Source organism: Scyliorhinus torazame, chromosome 8, assembly GCF_047496885.1.
Source record: "Scyliorhinus torazame isolate Kashiwa2021f chromosome 8, sScyTor2.1, whole genome shotgun sequence".
Classification (NCBI taxonomy): domain Eukaryota; kingdom Metazoa; phylum Chordata; class Chondrichthyes; order Carcharhiniformes; family Scyliorhinidae; genus Scyliorhinus; species Scyliorhinus torazame.
Window position 1 is genome coordinate 143,924,938 of NC_092714.1, and position 18,931 is coordinate 143,943,868.

Genomic DNA, 18,931 nt, shown 5'->3' on the forward strand with positions numbered 1-18,931 from the left:
CTCTGGTAGTCGCAGTATTTATATGTCTAGTCCAGTTTAGTTTGTGGTGAATGGTAATCTCCAGGATGTTGATAGTGGGGGATTCAGCAATGGTAATGCCATTGAATGAGAAGGGGAGATAGCTAGATTCGCTCTTGTTGGAGATGGTCACGTATGGCCATGAGCTTGCAGTCACATACCATTTTAATTTTCCATTCCACCTCTGCCTCCTAACCCGCTCCAACAAAGCTTAATGCAAGCTCAAGAAACATTCTTTCTTATAAGCACCTACCAAGCCTATTGGACTCAAACATTTCAGAGCATGGCCATTGCCCCCATTTTCTGATCTAAGGTGCTGCTAATGTTTCTGATGTTGCTATTTACACTTCCTCCAGATTAAATGACAAAAGGGGTGGTAAAGAGACAAAAATTAATAATTCTTGCCTTTCATCCCATCGTGGACCTTCCCTTTTCTCTCCTATCTGTCCTTTCACTACCTCTGTACATGCTACAAATCTATTAAATCTCTGACCTTTCATCAGGTCCGACAAAAGATAAAGACTTCAAAAATTAATTGTTCCTCTCCCCACAGATGCTGCCTGACCTGAGCATTGTGTTTATATTTCTGATTTCCACCATTGGCACTATTGTGTCTTTTGCATCAATGTGCAGAAATGAAAGCAGCCATGACCACTGCTGTTTCATATAATCTTTTGAGAAAATACACAATATGTTGCAAGGTGTGACAACCATGACCAAAATGGAGCCTTTTTGTGCTATCTTTGACAGTCCACCATCTTCCTTCCAGTCAGTATAATGGTAAACACAGGGACAGGAAACCTGGCCTGTGGGTTTACATTAAACAGGCTGGACAGATTGATATCAGAGTTGGCAGTCCAGGGAGGATGTGTCCATTATGGCCTTCAATTCGATGATAAAGTTGGAAAGTCAAGCCAACTCCCATCAAATCCCAACATTTCGCTCATCCGCGATTTAGATTCTCATGTTAAACTGTTAAAATCTCACCTTTCCCACATCTTTCCCCAAGTAGGAATCGCATCCCATGCGTGTGCAAGTTCATCATTCACGATGGCACTCCTCATGAGATTTCCCAGGAACACCTGCGAATGATGGGAGTTCATCATACTGACGGAATCAGCATGTAAATTCCAAAAAACAAGACATAACGTTCTCTGGTTCCACATGACATCTCCAGATTTCTTTCAAGTAGTAGCTTTGACACGGTTGACCACACTTTCTTTTCCAACATCTCTCCAATATAATCCATAAGACATAGGAGCAGAATTAGGCCACTTGGCCCATCGAGTCTGCTCCGCCATTCAATCGTGGCTGATATTTTCTCATCCCCATTCTCCTGCCTTCTCCCCATAACCCCTGATCCCCTTACTGGGTGGGACTGCTCTTGGCTGGTTCCATTCTTATCAAATTATCAGAGCGCCACTTGCAATGGCGTCTCTTCCTGCATCCATGCTGATACCTCTCGTATACTCGAAGGACCTGTTCTTAGCCCCCTCCAATTTCTAATGTATCGATTGTCTCTTTGGTTACATCATCTTGCACAGTATGAGTTTTCAGAGGCTGATCACCACCTCCCGGGGATTCCAAAGTTGCTAAATTATCAAATTGCTGATTCAACATTTAATACTGATGTTTCCTATCGCACCATCTCCGAGACTACCTTTCCCACCTCCGTAGCTCATGTGCTGCTGAAACAGTCAACCGTGCCTTCATTATCTCTAGACTTGACTGTATTAAACGCACATCTTGTTTGTCTCCCAAATTCTTCCCTGCATATTTGAAATCATCCAATACTCTGCTGTCCATTTCTTAACTTGCACCAAGTCCTGTTGACCCATCACACCTCTGCTCACTAACCTTCATTGGCTTCTGGTCAAGCAACATCTTCATTTTAAAATTCTCATCCTGGTTTTCAAATCTTTCCTTGGCCTCACCCCTCCCAATCTCTGCAACCTCCTCCAGCCTCACATCCCTCAGATTTTAATACTGCTCAGAGCATCCCTGTTTTTTAGCTCTCCATCAGTTGGTGGCTTCCGCTGCTTCAGCCCTAAGCTCTGGAATTCCCTCCAACATCTTACGACCTCATTTTTCACCTTTAAGACATTCCATGAAATCTCTCTGACCAGGCTTTTGGTCATCTAACTTAATATCTCCTTACGTGACCTGGTGTCAGACTTTGTTTTCTGGTGCTCCTGTGAATCAGCTTGGGATGTTTTCTTATTGAAGGCCCTAAGTAAATATAAGGCGTTACTGATTGGAACACTGAAGTGCTCCGTTAGTTTTGGTTAAGACCATTCTGCAAGCATTTTAAGGCAAGAAGGTGAGTCCAAAAGCAGCACACACTTAATTGAAAACATTTTATTAAAACTATCAGATTGCATTGAGAAAGGGAGGGACGAGCAAGTTTATATTATTAATCTCATTATGTACATACAATTTACATATGTAAACCCTTCAAAACATATCAGCAAACAAAAATAATGTAATCAGTAAGTTGGGTCCTTGTGTTAGCCATCTCTAACCGCCTCTGAAACAGACTACTGAAAGCATCAACTCGGAGACAACATTTTTGAAAGTTTTAAAGTATAAAATGCAAAAGTACTTTTTATAGTAAGTTTACTGCCGCACCCCTGCCCAATTATATACACTGTAGTAAAATGTCATATCATTCCATTCAAGGAAACCAACTATGTACATCGTGCATTTCCCCATTATTATTCTGGAGAGAAAATCATTGTTATTTCACAACATATACATTCATGTTACACAATGTGTTTCAATGCAAGTTGTTTTAACACAAATCCATTTGTTAGAACATGAGTTAACAGAACTTGAAAACTTTCTGGACATCGCCACTAATGCATAACGCGTGTTGACTTTAACCCCACAGAATCCTGCTCCCAACTGGACGATAGCGGGAATAGATCACTCCCCCATCTCAAGCAATTAAACTCCTCACTACAGAAGTAGCATAGGGCTCTGGTCTTCCGGTACTAAACCCTGACCCACGCTCACTCCAGAAGAGGAAAGGAAAGCTCAGCATCCCTACTCGCTGACTGTCCTCCCTTTGATTAGCAAGCTCAGCACAGAGCAGAGGCCTACCCCTTGGACTTTCCTGGTCTCTGCAGGTCACATAGAATTACCCAGAGGAAGTGGGGAGTTGCATGGTGAAATATTTTATCACAAGGCAAATTGAGAGCAGACATTTCAATTCCAAAGCTCTTCAATTTCATTGAAGCTGATTCCCAACTCATCCACACTATGCAAGCACACACAGTATTTAATAATTTCAAATGAGTATCTCAGCTGACAATCAGGAGAAAAAATAGTGAAAGACTGATGAATGGCTCTTCGTACATTTGTACTAATTGCTGAATCAACTAACATTGGAACTCAAGGTTCAAACCACGTGAAGAGAAATGGGAGAAATGAAGCTATGGCAGCTTCAGTGTCAGTGACCAAACAGCAAACTAATTTGATGCTTTTATTTCAGGATAGTATATGGGATTAATCTCGGTCATTTGTTTATTAAATCAAACTTTATCGCAGTGCGATAAATCCTCAGACAATTTACAATGTCATTTACAGTAGTAATAAGGGTCATGCAATTGATTCATCAATGAAAATAGACCTTAATCCAATTTACCCGTGTTCAGTTGACAGTCTGTTTTGTATTGGTTAATGTTAAATCTGTTGATGTTGAAACATCTATCAAGGGATCTTTGAAATACAATTTTATGAAGTTTGAGACTTGAGAACCGAGGTTTGTTCAGATGTATATTTACAATACAAATGTTTATATGTGCAAGTGTGATTTATATACAATTTATTACTAAGGAAAACTCCCACAGTGAGTCAATCTTTATTACAGCTACAACGGTATTTGTAACTGTGACTGGTACGGTATGCTTCAGTAATCAGGTGGATAGGAGGATGCACAGATACCCAAGCACACTGCAGTTCCCTTATTCAATGAAGGTGGTTCCTGGCTGGACCACACAGCAATTAGTTTGCTTTGAACGGGTGCAAAAAGCAGCTAAAGCATAATGTAAAAGGGCAGAAAACCCCCAGTCCAACACTGGTTTGCTAATTCATTACTAACCAATGCATGGGCGGCACTAAGGCAGCTGTGGAGTATAACTCCTGGGACATCTCATTGCCTCCAACTCACATCAATACAAGCTCAACAGTATTATGGAGAGGACTGTTGACAAGGAACTCGCAGCATGTTGAGACACTGGTCTTTTACCTCTGGGACCTGGACTGAACTCCAGCCCAGGCTGATGAGTCTCCTTTTTATTCTGGCTCTTTAGTGATGCGACTTTGTGCAGTCTCAATCCGATTGTTAATCTGGCATTAACTGGCAATGACATTCAAAAGGCTGGACAATGGAAAAGGTTGCACAGAGGGTCACCTCTGCCAGTGAGGCAGCTTGGAATTGAGACATGGTATTGTGGCAGAGTGGAGAGAGCTTGACACTACACCTATCTATGCTATACCTTGATACGGACACTGGGTACCTGAAACGGGAAGAGCTCCATTCTCTAACATTAACATCCCTCAGCTTTGACAAGTACAAAAATGGGGGTTAAAAGAATAGCTGACAACTGTGGGTTACACAAACACACAAAGGATAAAAAGGGAGTCACTATAAACTGTGCTCCAGTACAAGACACTTCAATGCTCCCTTTAATATCGCTACATTCACGTACATAACTTTTGCAATCATCACAATTTCTTTTTTTTTCTTCTAAAAAAAATAATAAATTTAGAGTACCCAATTCATTTTTTCCAATTAAGGAGCAATTTAGCGTGGCCAATCCACATCTTTGAGTTGTGGGGGCGAAACCCACGCAAACACAGGGAGACTGTGCAAACTCCACACAGACAGTGACCCAGAGCCGGGATCGAACCTGGGACCTCGGCGCCGTGAGGTTGCAGGGCTAACCCACTGCACCACCGTGCTGCCCTCAATCATCACCATTTCTGTACCAATTTCAATAACATTTCCTTAGTTTAATGTACAATCCCAAAGAGAATAGAGAAAATATACAAATACATATACATGAGCAAAAAAAAAAAAAAATCCCTCTGGCTGTTGTGAAATGATCAACTACTTCAGCTAAGCCTATCCTCTTCAGCAAAGAAGCAGAGCCTTTGGTAGACAGGTCGGACATTGGATAACTGACGATGGGTCAGGTCACCTTTTACCTGAAATTGTGAGCAGCTAACAGTTTAAGACCTTCTGTAGCTTTGAGGTGATGAACAGGTAAAGGGTGTCATGTCAAATTCTTCATCAAACAGTGTCTGCAGTGGCCACATCTTAGAGTCAGTATTCTCTGAAACAATCTTTAGCCAAGAATTTCAATCCAAATGCCTTTCATCTCGCTCAAGCCTTCTCCCTAGTCTAGATGATGTCCAGTTTTAAGCGTCAGACATGTCCACATTTTTTCTCCACTGTCTGACAGTGATTCTAATTGGAAGCAGACAATAACAGGTTTATCTGCAAGAAAATGGAGGAGATAAAGTTAGGGCCATTTTGAAAGGACATGGGCAAAAGAGTTTCTGCCCCGTTCCTAGTTCAATCTCCGCAGAATTGAGGAGGAAACCGGCCCAACCATTTATGCATCCTGAAGCATTTCCTATCCCAAGTGACCTCTCCAGATTTAGTCTTCTCCACTTCCGATCACTCTTTTAAAAAAAAATATATATAAATTTATTAAAGTTTTTTAACAAAATAAAACAATGTTTTCCCCTTACAAACAATAACGCCCCCCCCCCCCCCCCCCCACGGTAACAAATTAACAGAAAATCGCCCTGAGCAAGATATATACATGGTAAGATGATATATTTACAGAGCTTTATACACTGGCTCTTGCCCGTTCGTGCCAGTTTCCCCCCACCCTCCATGTTATCCCCCGCTCATCCGTCCCCTCAAACAATCTCTCGTGTGTGTCCCACCCCCCCCCAGGGTGCTGCTGCTGCTGACCGACCTTCCACTAACGCTCCGCGAGGTAGTCTAGGAACGGTTGCCACTGCCTGTAGAACCCCTGCGCAGACCCCCTTAAGGCAAACAATCCTTTCCAACTTTATGAACCCAGCCATGTCGTTTGTCCAGGCCTCCACGCTAGGGGGCTTCGCCTCCTTCCACATTAGCAAGATCCTTCGCCGGGCTACCAGTGACGCAAAGGCCAGAATGCCGGCCTCTTTCGCCTCCTGCACTCCCGGCTCGTCCACTACTCCAAATATTGCTAGCCCCCAGCTTGGTTTGACCCGGACTTTCACCACCTGAGATATTGCTCCCGCCACTCCTCTCCAGAACCCCTCCAGTGCCGGGCATGACCAAAACATATGGACATGGTTCGCCGGACTCCCTGAACACCTTCCACATCTGTCCTCTACCCCAAAGAACCTACTCAACCTCGCCCCCGTCAAGTGCGCTCTGTGAACCACCTTAAATTGTATCAGTCTGAGCCTGGCACATGAGGAGGAGGAATTGACCCGACCCAGGGCATCAGCCCACAAACCTTCCTCGATCTCCTCCCCCAACTCCTCCTCCCATTTACCCTTCAACTCTTCTGCTAGCGCTTCCCCCTCTTCTTTCATCACTTGGTGTATTGCCGAAACCTTGCCCTCCCCGACCCATACACCTGAGATCACCCTGTCTTGAATTTCCTGTGTCGGGAGCAGCGGGAATTCCCTGACCTGTCGCCTCACAAAAGCCCTCACCTGCATATATCTGAATGCATTTCCCGGGGGTAGCTCAAACTTCTCCTCCAGTGCCCCTAGGCTCGCAAATGTCCCGTCGATGAACCGGTCCCCCATTCTTCTAATCCCTGCCCGGTGCCAGCCCTGGAACCCCCCGTCCATCTTCCCCGGGACAAACCGGTGGTTACCCCTGATAGGGGACCACACCGAGGCTCCCACTGCACCCCTATGCCATCTCCACTGGCCCCAGATCCTTAACATTGCCGCCACCACCGGGCTCGTGGTGTACTTTGATGGCGAGAGCGGCAACGGCGCCGTCACCAGCGCCCCCAAGCTCGTTCCTTTGCAGGACGCCATCTCCATCCTCTTCCATGCCGCCCCCTCTCCCTCCATAACCCACTTACGGATCATCACCACGTTTGCTGCCCAGTAGTAGCTCCCTAGGTTTGGCAGCGCCAGCCCTCCTCGGTCCCTACTGCGCTCCAGGAACCCTCTCCTTACCCTCAGGGTTTTGATCGCCCACACAAACCCCATAATACTCCTACCTACTCTCTTGAAAAAGCCTTTGGTGATCACAATGGGGAGGCACTGGAACACAAACAAAAACCTCGGAAGGACCACCATTTTTACCGACTGCTCTCTACCCGCCAACGAGAGCGGCAACATGTCCCATCTTTTGAAGTCCACCTCCATTTGGTCCACCAACCTCGTCAGATTCAGTTTGTGTAGGGCCCCCCAGCTCCTGGCTATCTGGATCCCTAGATACCGAAAACTCCCCTCTGCCCTCCTCAGCGGTAGGTCCCCTATCCCTCTTTCTTGGTCCCCTGCCTGTAGTACAAAAAGCTCGCTCTTCTCGACATTGAGATTATAGCCCGAGAACTCCCCAAACTCCCTCAAAGTCTGCATGACCTCCACCATCCCCTCCATTGGATCCGCAACGTACAGCAGCAGGCCGTCCGCGTATAGCGACACCCGATGCTCTTCCCCCCCGCGGACCACCCTCCTCCATTTATTAGACTCCCTCAGTGATATAGGGTCAAGGGTCAACCCTCAGCCAAGGGTTCGATCGCCAATGCAAACAACAGGGGGGACAGAGGGCACCCCTGCCTCGTTCCTCGGTACAGCCGAAAGTACTGCGACCTCCGCCGGTTCGTCACCACACTTGCCACCGGGGCGCTGTAAAGGAGCTTAACCCAGCTAATAAACCCTCCCCCGAGCACCAAACCTACGCAACACCTCCCAGAGGTACTCCCACTCAACTCGGTCAAAGGCCTTTTCCGCGTCCATAGCTGCCACTATCTCCGCCTCTCCCTCCTCCAATGGCATAATTATCACGTTTAAGAGCCGCCGCACATTCGTATTTAATTGCCTGCCCTTTACAAATCCCGTCTGGTCCTCATGTATCACCCCTGGGGACACAGTCCTCAATCCTCGTGGCCAGCACTTTTGCCAATAGCTTAGTGTCCACATTTAGGAGCGAAATCGGCCTGTACGATCCACATTGCAGTGGGTCCTTGTCTCGCTTCAGAATCAAGGAAATTGTCGCCTCCGACATTGTCGGGGGCAGGGACCCCTCCTCTCTTGCCTTGTTAAAGGTCCTCACTAGTAGCGGGGCCAACAGGTCCACATACTTTCGATAGAACTCCACCGGGAACCCGTCCGGCCCCGGGGCCTTCCCCGCCTGCATGCTCCCCAAACCCTTACTCAGCTCCTCCAACCAGATTGGTGCCCCCAAACCAGCCACCTCTTGCTCCTCCACCCTCGGGAACCGCAGTTGGTCCAGGAATCTTCCCATCCCCTCTTCTCACCCTGAGGGCTGGGATCTGTACAGCTCTTCGTAGAAGGCCTTGAATACCTTATTTATTTCCGTTGCACTCTGGACCATGGCTCCCCCACCATCTTTGACTCCCCCTATTTCCCTCGCTGCCGCCCTGTTACGGAGCTGGTGTACCAGCATCCGACTGGCCTTTTCCCCGTACTCGTAGGTCGCCCCCTGCGCCTTCCTCCACTGTGCCTCCACCTTCCCCGTGGTCAACAGGTCAAACTCCGTCTGGAGCCGTCGCCTTTCGCCAAGTAATCTTTCCTCCGGGGCCTCTGCGTATCTCCTGTCCACTCGCAAAATCTCCCCCACTAACCTCTCCCTTTCCCTTCCCTCGGTCTTCTCCCTATGAGCCCTGATGGAGATTAGCTCTCCCCTGATCACCGCCTTCAACGCCTCCCATACCACCCCCACCTCCCCGTTGTCGTTGGCCTCCAAGTACCTTTCAATACACCCCCTTATCTTACCACACACCACCTCATCTGCCAACAGTCCCACATCCAACCGCCACAGCGGGCGTTGGTCCCTCTCCTCTCCCAGTCCCACTTTCACCCAGTGCGGGGCATGGTCCGAAACGGCTATGGCCGAATACTCCATCCCCTCCACCCTTGGGATGAGCGCCCTGCCCAGCACAAAGAAGTCTATCCGGGAGTATGCCTTATGCACGTGGGAGAAGAAAGAAAATTCCCTGGCCTGCGGTCTTGCGAACCTCCATGGGTCCACTCCCCCATCTGGTCCATAAACCCCCTGACCGCCGCCGGCCTCTTTCCCGTCCTTGATCTGGAGCGGTCTAGTGCTGGGTCCAGCACTGTATTGAAGTCCCCTCCCATTATCAGGCCTCCTACCTCCAGGTCTGGAATGCGCCCCAACATGCGCTTCATGAATCCAGCACCATCCCAGTTCGGGGCGTATACATTTACCAACACCACCCACGTCCCTTGCAACCTACCACTCACCATCACGTATCTCCCTCCATTGTCCGCTACGATAGTCTTGGCCTCAAATGACACATGTTTTCCCACCAGAATTGCCACCCCTCTGTTTTTCGCGTCCAGTCCCGAGTGAAATACCTGTCTTACCCATCCCCTTCTTAACCTAACCTGGTCCGCCACCTTCAGGTGTGTCTCTTGGAGTATAGCCACGTCTACCTTCAGTCCCTTCAAGTGCGCGAACACTCAAACCCTCTTCACCGGTCCGTTCAGGCCCCTCGCGTTCAACGTTATCAGCCGGATTGGAGGGGCTCTCTCCCTCCTCCCCCCCCCCCCCCCCCCCCCCCCCGGCCGACTAGCTATCTCCTTTTCTGGGTCAGTCCCGTGTCCGCATCTCCCTCACCTCCGTCCCAGCCACCTCTTCTGTGTCCCATTCCCTTTCGGCCAGCAGCAGCAGCAACCCCGTTTCCCCCCCCCCCTTCCCTCCCCCCGCTAGACCCGTCTAGCTTTTTTGCTCCCCCCCATATCACTCCCGTAAGTCAGCTGACGCCTGCTGACGCCGGCTTCCCCAGCCATCCCTTTGACCCACCCCCGTGTGGGAATCTCCCCATCAGTAGATGTTCCTACGCTCCCCCTCCCACCTTTCTTCCCGCGCGCGGGAGAAAAACCCCGCGCTTTCCAGAGCCTGCCCCGCCCCCCCGATGCAGCTCCTGTTGCGGCCTTGTCTCTCGTCCCCAGCCCATATAACATTCCCTGCGCGTGCTTGCCCCCCTATATACAACCGCCATCATACCTCGACCCTCAAATACCCCCCACCCTCACAAACCCTCAATTTGAGTCCAACTTTTCAGTTAATATAAAAGTCCACGCCTCTTCGGGCGTTTCCAAGTAGTGGTGTTGGCCGTTATATGTGACCCACAGTCGCGCTGGCTGCAACATTCCAAATTTTACTCCTTTCCGATGCAGCACCGCTTTGGCCCGGTTGAAACCCGCTCTCCGCTTAGCGACCTCCGTGCTCCAGTCCGGGTCTCTTCTAATCTCAGCATTGTCCCACTTGCTGCTCCGCTCCTTCTTGGCCCATTTCAGGACCCTCTCTCTATCTGTGAACCGTTGAAATCTCACCACCATCGCCCTTGGCGGCTCGTTTGCTTTGGGCTTCCTCGCCAGCACCCGGTGCGCCCCTTCCAGCTCCAGCAACCCCGGGGGGGCCTCCGCGCCCATCAGCGCCCCGATCATCGTGCCCGCATATGCCGCGGCGTCGGCCCCCTCCACTCCTTCTGGGAGACCCAGGATCCTCAAATTATTTCTCCTCGACCTGTTCTCCAGGTCTTCGAGTCTTCCCGCCCACATCTTGTGTAGCGCCTCGTGCCGCTCCACTCTCACCGCCAGGCCCAAGAGCTCGTCCTCATTCTCACTCACTTTGTCCTGGATCTCCTGGATCTTCACCTCGTGGGCTTTCTGGGTTGCCCTAAGACCTTCAATTATTGCCAGCATCGGCGTCACCATCTCCTTGCGCAGCTCCTCGAAGCAGCGCTTCATGAATTCTTGCATCTCTTCTTTGTCCCCGGCCGCCGCCATTTTGTTTATTTTACCCTTCTTCTCCCGCTGCTCCAGTGCCGTTTTTTTGGCCGTTTCGCTGCAGGTCCGGTCCATACAGGTTAGTGGGGGACCTCTCTCCTCTCTTCCCCACGGATTGGCTGTGTAAAAAATCCCGTTGGGGCTCTTCTATCGAGCCCAAAAGTCCGTATTCGCGGGAGCTGCCGTTTCGTGCAGCTTAGCTCCGCATAGCCGCAACCGGAAGTCACTTCCGACCACTCTTGCAACTCACTGAGTGGGGAAAAAAGTTAGCAATATTCTGGAGAGATCACATCGCTTTTAAAGAGGCAGTTTAAATCAAGATATAGATTTCTTATACATACATGGAGAGTAAATAGTCAAGGATGGTTTTAAGAATCATGAGCTTTGACTGGGCATTGAAATTCACTGGAAGAATACACCTTCAAATCGAATGTAAAACCTCCCAATCCATTTACTTTCACGAAGGGGTGAGTACAGCTCAATACAACCCACTTTCATGTTAATTAAGTATAAAAATACCCCACGTGGAGCACAGACCCTGTTGGGCCTTTTTCTGTGCTATACGTTCGATGTAAATATAATATACTTTAAATTGGAATTTTAGAAACAAATGAAATATATTAATTCATTATGCAAGGTGTCAAAAACCTAACTCATGTCACGTACAGGAGACGGGGAGAGTTAATGCACGGCTGTTTGGTTTCCTTAGGAGGTAGCTCCTGTTTCAGATCTGCACTAAAACGTTTCCCTGTAAGGATCCACTAGAGTCCAAATTCAGCATGTTATTGGTACTGATAGCATCACAAGGGGTGCGTGTGGTGCAGATTGTGGAGGGTTCAATTAGAAATGAAAACTAGGTACCAAACCCAACCACCTTACTAGCAATTTAAAACCTTTCAAAGCTTTCAGGATACATATTATCAAGAATATAAATATGTGTCAACACTGCTAACAAACAATTTTAAAGCTATGGAGAATTATCAGTCACCACAGAATACACTGTACATTATAAGGTATTAACTATGCCATCTTTACAAAGCAGGGATTAGCCCTGAGCAATGCCACTGGAGATTAGCTAGCACAATACCCACGACTGAGCCACAGAAATAAACTAGCTCTGGAACAAATATACTTACAGAGCATCAGTCGAGGGGGTTCTGGACTGATTTGACAATAACTGCCACAGTCCTCCAACTGAATACATTTACTAATGATAGAACTAAATGATGTATATACCCATGAGCATTGAAACTGAAAATGAAAGGGGCCAATGAGTCACGATTCGAGGGAAAAACATTTGACCTCATCCTGGTAAATACCATTTAACCGGTCTATCCTTCACGTTGTAACTAGCTGGTTCTTACCTGGTCCATAGAGGGGCATGCTATAATCTGCAGGTCCTCGCCACTGAAATCTTCCTGTAATACTCCATGCAGCTTCTGGAATGTCTGTTGGATGTTACTCTAAAGAGAGAAAAATATACTTTTTGAAGAATAGACTCTGTGAAGAGAGATTTCAGGAAATGATTGGGTATCAGCCAGGGATGTGCCAGTATCACGGTTAACTGGGACTTGCCATATTGACAAAATCCAGCAACAACACAAATGTCTGGGCCCTGTATTAAAGCAAGGGCCCTGTGAACTGTTTTGACAGCTTGCATTTCATTTTAAACTGTGCACCAGCACTAACCCCACCAGGGCTGACACAGTAGAACTAGTATTGCATCAAAACACAACCTTCCCTTATCCGAAAGGGGGAAAACCCATTCGAGAATATGATCAAAATGAAGCAAAATCTTCAAAGAAACATTTCAGGGTAACTACCTACCACTATCTTAACTCTGAATATTTAGTTAAACAACAGATTGTGGTTAATTTGAAGATAGGCACCTTGCTACAAGGTGGGGTGTTTCCGAGCCTGGGCATTAAAATTTGGTTAATTCCTGAGGTAGTGGGAATCTGAAACAAATAGAATTTTACCGGTGTTGCTTGATAATTATTTACTGTAATATTTCGGTAAAGTTTTTTTTTTAAAAAAAGAATACCCAATTATCTTTTTCCAATTAAGGGGCAATTTAGCGTGGCCAATCCACCTACCCTGCACATCTTTGGGTTGTGGGGGTGAAGCCCACACAGACACGGGGAGAATGTGCAAACTCCACACGGACAGTGACCCAGGGCCGGGCTCGAATCTGGGCCCTCGGCGCAGTGAGGCAGCAGTGCTAACCACTGTGCCACCATGGCACCCTAATATTTCATTAAAGTTATAAACTTTCCTCTCTCAATTATAAGGCAACAACCTAGAACTGGACGGGTTACAATGATCAGTGAATAAAGGTGGGTCTGTACCTACAAACAGTTTTTGACATTGTCAGTAAATTGCTCCCTTCTCACACCTCAAAATCGAAGTGTTGTTTAATTTTGTTCCGATGATGGTGGGCTTAGCTGAAGAGGCTGAGGGATCTTGTGAGAGTCAACTTTGGTTGACAGCTTGCTGGACTGAATCAGCTATTAATATCAGCTTGTATTCATATCGCACCTTTAACAGTTGAGTGCCCCAAAGAGCATTATCAGACAAACTCTGACACTGAAACACACACAATAACGGAAATGTCGTCGTCCCCCACTCCCATCAGACTCTGGGAAAGTTTCAAGCTGTAACAAAACAGGATCCTGGGATTATATTCATTGGAGTTTAGGAGGTTGAGGGGAGATCTAATAGAAACTTACAAGATAATGAATGGCTTAGATAGGGTGGACGTAGGGAAGTTGTTTCCATTAGCAGGGGAGACTAGGACCCGGGGGCACAGCCTTAGAATAAAAGGGAGTCACTTTAGAACAGAGATGAGGAGAAATTTCTTCAGCCAGAGAGTGGTGGGTCTGTGGAATTCATTGCCACAGAGGGCGGTGGAGGCCAGGGCATTGAGTGTCTTTAAGACAGAAGTTGATAAATTCTTGATTTCTCGAGGAATTAAGGGCTATGGAGAGAGAGCGGGTAAATGGAGTTGAAATCAGCCATGATTGAATGGTGGAGTGGACTCGATGGGCCGAATGGCCTTACTTCCACTCCTATGTCTTATGGTCTTAAAACACTATCCCCCAACTTCAAATCAGTTACAACAACTTGCATCAGGTGAGAGATGAACTAGAGGAGACGGTATAACCAGCTAAAGATTTTGAAGAGATCACATTATTCACTGGAAGACCATTAAGCCAAGTAACTTAACCGCTTTCATCATTACACACACTTGTGCACCGGCAGTCAGAAACAGGTGATTTTTATTTTGCACACCTTGACTCAGTTTGGTACTAGTTTTGCTTCTCCTGAATCCACAGGCACTAAGGACAACTGCCAGCTGAACACAACTGGACAAAGCCCCTCCACCCAGAGATCAGCTGACTGAGCAGAGGGTGGATTATAGATCCTATTTGAAGTACCTGACAGATTATGAGTGGAATGCTTTTCAGATCTAACTGGTTACAAATGCAGACACAATACAAGTTACATATGATACAATTGCCAAAGATAACTCGGCCTTAAAGCTCACTTTAGAGCATGGAGGCTCATCTCAGCTGAAGTCCCGGTCTCAGTGTGCATCAAAGGACTTCACAAGAAAGGTCATGACTTACCCGCACAGGTTTAAACAGGATGAATTCTGTATCCTTGTTGGATAAGTACAAGGTCAGACTTCTCAAGGTCATGGGCAGTTGAACTTTGATTGTTTTGTATGTGGCTGTCACAACATCATTGATTTTTGCTGAAAATTGAGAGAGAAAAATTAATATTTTAATATCTCCACTGGGAGTACAAACCTTGCACAAGTGTCCATAGTGAGGCAGCCAACCGACAAATGTCCTTCAGACTGGCTTTTACACGTTTACCTTTTACAGAAGTGCAATATGTCCACCGACATTGCACCAAACCTCAATCTGGCCCCCATTCATGCAGCATTGGTCAACCATGGCTCAGTGAGCAGCAGCTGCACCTCTTCAAGCCCCACTTCCAGGACTTGCACTTATAACCTATGATGATATAGCTGTAGTAGCAAGATTATGCTGTATTGTCAGATCCTGCGGCAAGTGGCATCCCCCGTCTCCAGTGTCCTGCCCAATTCTAAGATTAAACAATAATTTCTTATAATTGCTGAAGGAAAGGAATGGCCGAGTGAAAATCGACTTGTGTTTGGGCGGCACAGTGGCACCAAGGTTAGCATTGCTGCCTATGGCACTGAGGACCCAGGTTCGATCCCAGCCCGGGTCACTGACTATGTGGAGTTTGCACATTCTCCCGTGTCTGTATGGATTTCACCCCCATAACCCAAAGATGTGCAGGTTAGGTGGATTGGTCATGCGAAATTGCCCCTCAATTGGAAAAATAAATAATGTATACTCTAAATTTAAAAACAAAAATTGACTTGTGTTCACCTACATAAACAGAGTGACTGAACTTCTGGAGTAAACCATTGGGAAACACTTTGGGATGTCCTGAGGACTTAATAAGGCACTTTCATAATGCAAGTTTGTTCTTTCTGTCACAGTCAATGGTGCGATTAGATTGAACTCGCAGACTACAGTTGACAGTAAATATGGGTGCGGGCAAGAAAGAAAAGTGGTAGATGCTTTTCTTTCCTCAGAATGAGGACAGAATCCCAGCTCTTCACAACCATGCACCATGCAGTCATATTGTTCCCTTTGAATAAGGGATAATCACCTCTCCGAACACTATCTCATTATGGGAAAAGTTTATTAACGTATTATAATATTGGTTAAAAGAGAACTTTAAAAAATCACCTCAACCAGAAATTAAAACACAATTTGAAAAAGAATTGAAGTAAAATATATTTCAAACAGGACGGAATCATAAGTACCTGGTTGTGCCCACGGCTGCTGTGCTAGACTATATTTTGGTCCTCCCTGATGACCCATAGTTTTTAATGCAGATACCTACAAAACACAAATTTTAGTTAATTATTGAAAATCAGAGGAGGATGGTACAAACCTACAGACAAATGTGCATAATTATCCCCATTTTGGTTTAAAATACACAAGAACATAACGGTTGTGGAGGGTGGCACGCTGGTGCAGTGGTTAGCACTGCTGCCTCATGGCACCCAGGACCTGGGTTCAATCCCGGCCCCGGGTCACTCCATGTGGAGTTTGCACATTCTCCTTGTGTCTGTGTGAGTCTCACCCCCACAACCCAAAGATGTGCAGGATTGGTCACGTTAAATTGCCTCTTAATTGACAAAAAAAAAAATTGGGTACTTTAAGAATATAACTGGTGCTGAATTACATCTCTAAACAAGTTAAACTGCTTGCAAGAATTGGGTACGGTAATGCGGAGGAAAAATTATTGGACTATTGATCCAGAGGGGCAGACTAACAATCCATAGAATGCAAGCTCAAATCCTACTGTGGCAGCTGGAGTTTGAATTCAGTTACTGAGAAAATCTCTGGAAATAAAAAGTTATTGTCAGTAAAAATCACCACAAAGTTGTCAAGATGGTTGGAAAAACCCAGCTAATTTTTAGGAAGGAAACCTGCTGTCCTTATCCACTCTGCCTATGGTAGGACCACAGTCCCACACTCTTAATTGCCTGAGCCACTCAGTTGTATTGAATGGTTATTGTAGGGCAACGAAGGATAGATAATAAATGTCAGGTTTGCCCACATCCTAAAAACGAATAACGGTGAGCGATCCGGCAGCAGCCCCCCCCCCCCCCCCCCCCCCCCACACGGCAGCAGAGTACAGGGCAGGACAAGTGGTGACCAGGACCGAAGCGGGGGCCGAACCTGCAGGGAGGAAGGAACAGAGGAGCAGGCGACACCACCACCACCCCCCCCCCCACCCCCCCAGCAGGAGAGCGCAGGGTGCGACGTGCGGTGGCCCGGATCGAGCAGCGGGGACCGTCCGCCCGATCCCCCCCCCCCCCCCACACCGGCGGCGACCACCACGAGGCAGGAACAAAGAGGGACTCCGGACCGGAAGCCACTCTCTCTCTCTCTCGACCTGGGTGAGTGAGGGAAAAGGAAGGAAAAAAGAACTTTTGCAAAAACAAAACTCTGAAAAGAAAACTTTTAAAACTTTTTTTTTTATTATAAATTCTTTTTGCACTTTTCTTGTTCTCGCCCAAAACAAGTTCACCCGAGAAGAATTTTATAAAAGAGGGAAAAATAAAGTGGTAAAGGAGAGAAGGGAGGGGAGAAGAAAAAGGGAGGGGGGGAGAAAATAAATAAATAAGAGAGCGGGGGGGAATAAAAGGAAGGAAAAAATGCAGAAGGGAGCCAAAGCAGAGGGAGAAGGGGCACCAAAGGCAGACGGGGCAATGGGCGAGCCAGTTCAGACGAGCCAATCAGCGAGCAAAGCGGCAGAACGGAAGTATCGCCGCATCAAAAAGAGCTGGGCAGACAGGTGCAGTCTACCCCGGGGCAGGGGGGAGCTGGAACTGTAAGGCAGCCTTTGCCGATGCGCTGAGGGAACATCAGCAGGTAAACAAGGCAGAGGTTTGGGCAGACATAGAGGCCGCAGTACTGGCAGCAATGGCCAAGGCCCTGGCGGAGGTGCAACAGGCCCTGGGTAGAGCAGAGGAGAAATTGGACGCCCAAGGGAAGAAACTGGAAGCCCAAGAGGCGACCATCAAGGAGCTGGAGAAAGCAGCGACTGACGTGAGCGACCGGATCACGGCCCTGGAGAGGGAGGCCCTGGACTGGGCACAACACAGGGGAGCCTGAAGGGCAGAGTGGACGACCAGGAAAACCACTCAAGGAGGCAAAATGTCAGGATAGTGGGCTTACCAGAGGCGATCGAGGGTAGAAACCCCATGGCATACCTGGCCGAGATGCTGGGCAACTTAGTGGGGAAGAAAACCTTTCTCAGCCCACCAGAAATGGACAGAGAACACTGGTCGCTGCGCCCGAAGCCCAAAGCAGGGGAACACCCGAGAGCAGTTATAGCTAAACTGCACCGGTGCCAAAATAGGGAAACAATCCTACGCTGGGCCAGGAGAAACAGAACCTGCAAATGGGAAGGACATGCCATTAGAATTTACGAGGACATTGGGGCAGACCTAGCCAGGAGAGGGGCCGAGTTTAATAGAGCAAAAGCAGCTCTTCACAAGAGCAACATGCGTTTTTGGTATGCTGTACCCAGCGAAACTCTGGGTCACATACCAAGAAAGAGAATACTTCTTTACAGCCCCTGTCGAAGCAAACAAGTTTGTCGAGGAACACAGGCGGGAAAACCACAAGCGAAGGGAGAAATGAGGGGCCGGGGGGGAGGGGGAGGCAACGCCAGGCCCCCCCGCCCCGGCGAGCGCACCCTGAACTAAGAACAGACCACTGCCCGAGGGACGGCTTCAGGTGGGAGGCCAGGCCCCAGCACGAGGGAACGTGAGTAGCGGAGAAGGGAGAGCAAGCAAGAGGAGTGCAGGGTAGGATAGGGGAAGAGCGGGCAGAAAACCGTAGAGGCCGGGCAATGTCACTCAACAGAGACGGGAGAGCAAACTGGGACAGGAACAGGGGAAAGAGGGACAAAGGAAGGGTACAAAGGAGAGGGGGGGGAAGGGGAGAGACCGGGGAGGGGCGACACAGGGAAGGAGGGACAAACAGGGCTAGAAAAGGAATTGGGCTACAAAGTGCCACAACCAAGGGCTCGAAACAAGGAATCGCTGCAAGCACCCACCCAGTAGTCTCTGGGCGAAGGGAGACCCTAGAGTGCAGGAGACTACCCGCATGGCGGACGCACAGTGACGGCCATGTCGGGTGCCCCCGGTACATAGGAAAACCCTGGAGCGCAGGGACCCGACCGCATGGAGAGAGCAGTGACAGCGGCCATCCTGGACAGCCCCCTAACAAAGGGAAACCCCGGAGGGCAGGGGCGC

The 18,931-nt window shown here is 48.0% G+C and overlaps 1 protein-coding gene across 1 annotated transcript; it reads right to left on the bottom strand.

The window, feature by feature from the left end:
• Positions 1-2,361: 2,361 nt before the first annotated feature.
• LOC140428167 (conserved oligomeric Golgi complex subunit 3-like) lies at positions 2,362-16,034 on the bottom strand. Its single transcript, XM_072514317.1, has 4 exons — positions 15,920-16,034; positions 14,682-14,809; positions 12,417-12,515; positions 2,362-5,521 (listed from the first exon to the last, which is right to left on the bottom strand). The coding sequence occupies exons 1-4, from the start codon at positions 15,975-15,977 to the stop codon at positions 5,492-5,494; spliced, it is 315 nt and encodes a 104-aa protein (XP_072370418.1). The 5' UTR covers positions 15,978-16,034; the 3' UTR covers positions 2,362-5,491.
• Positions 16,035-18,931: the final 2,897 nt, after the last annotated feature.

Bases quoted from the DNA above. Each gene is read 5' to 3' on its own strand.
- LOC140428167 (XM_072514317.1), bottom strand. From the start codon at position 15,977: ATGGGTCATCAGGGAGGACCAAAATATAGTCTAGCACAGCAGCCGTGG. The intron at 14,810-15,919 runs GTACTTATGATT...CTCAATTTTCAG, and splicing joins GCAGCCGTGGGCACAACCAG to CAAAAATCAATGATGTTGTG. The intron at 5,522-12,416 runs GTAAGAACCAGC...ATTTTCTTGCAG, and splicing joins CATGCCCCTCTATGGACCAG to ATAAACCTGTTATTGTCTGC.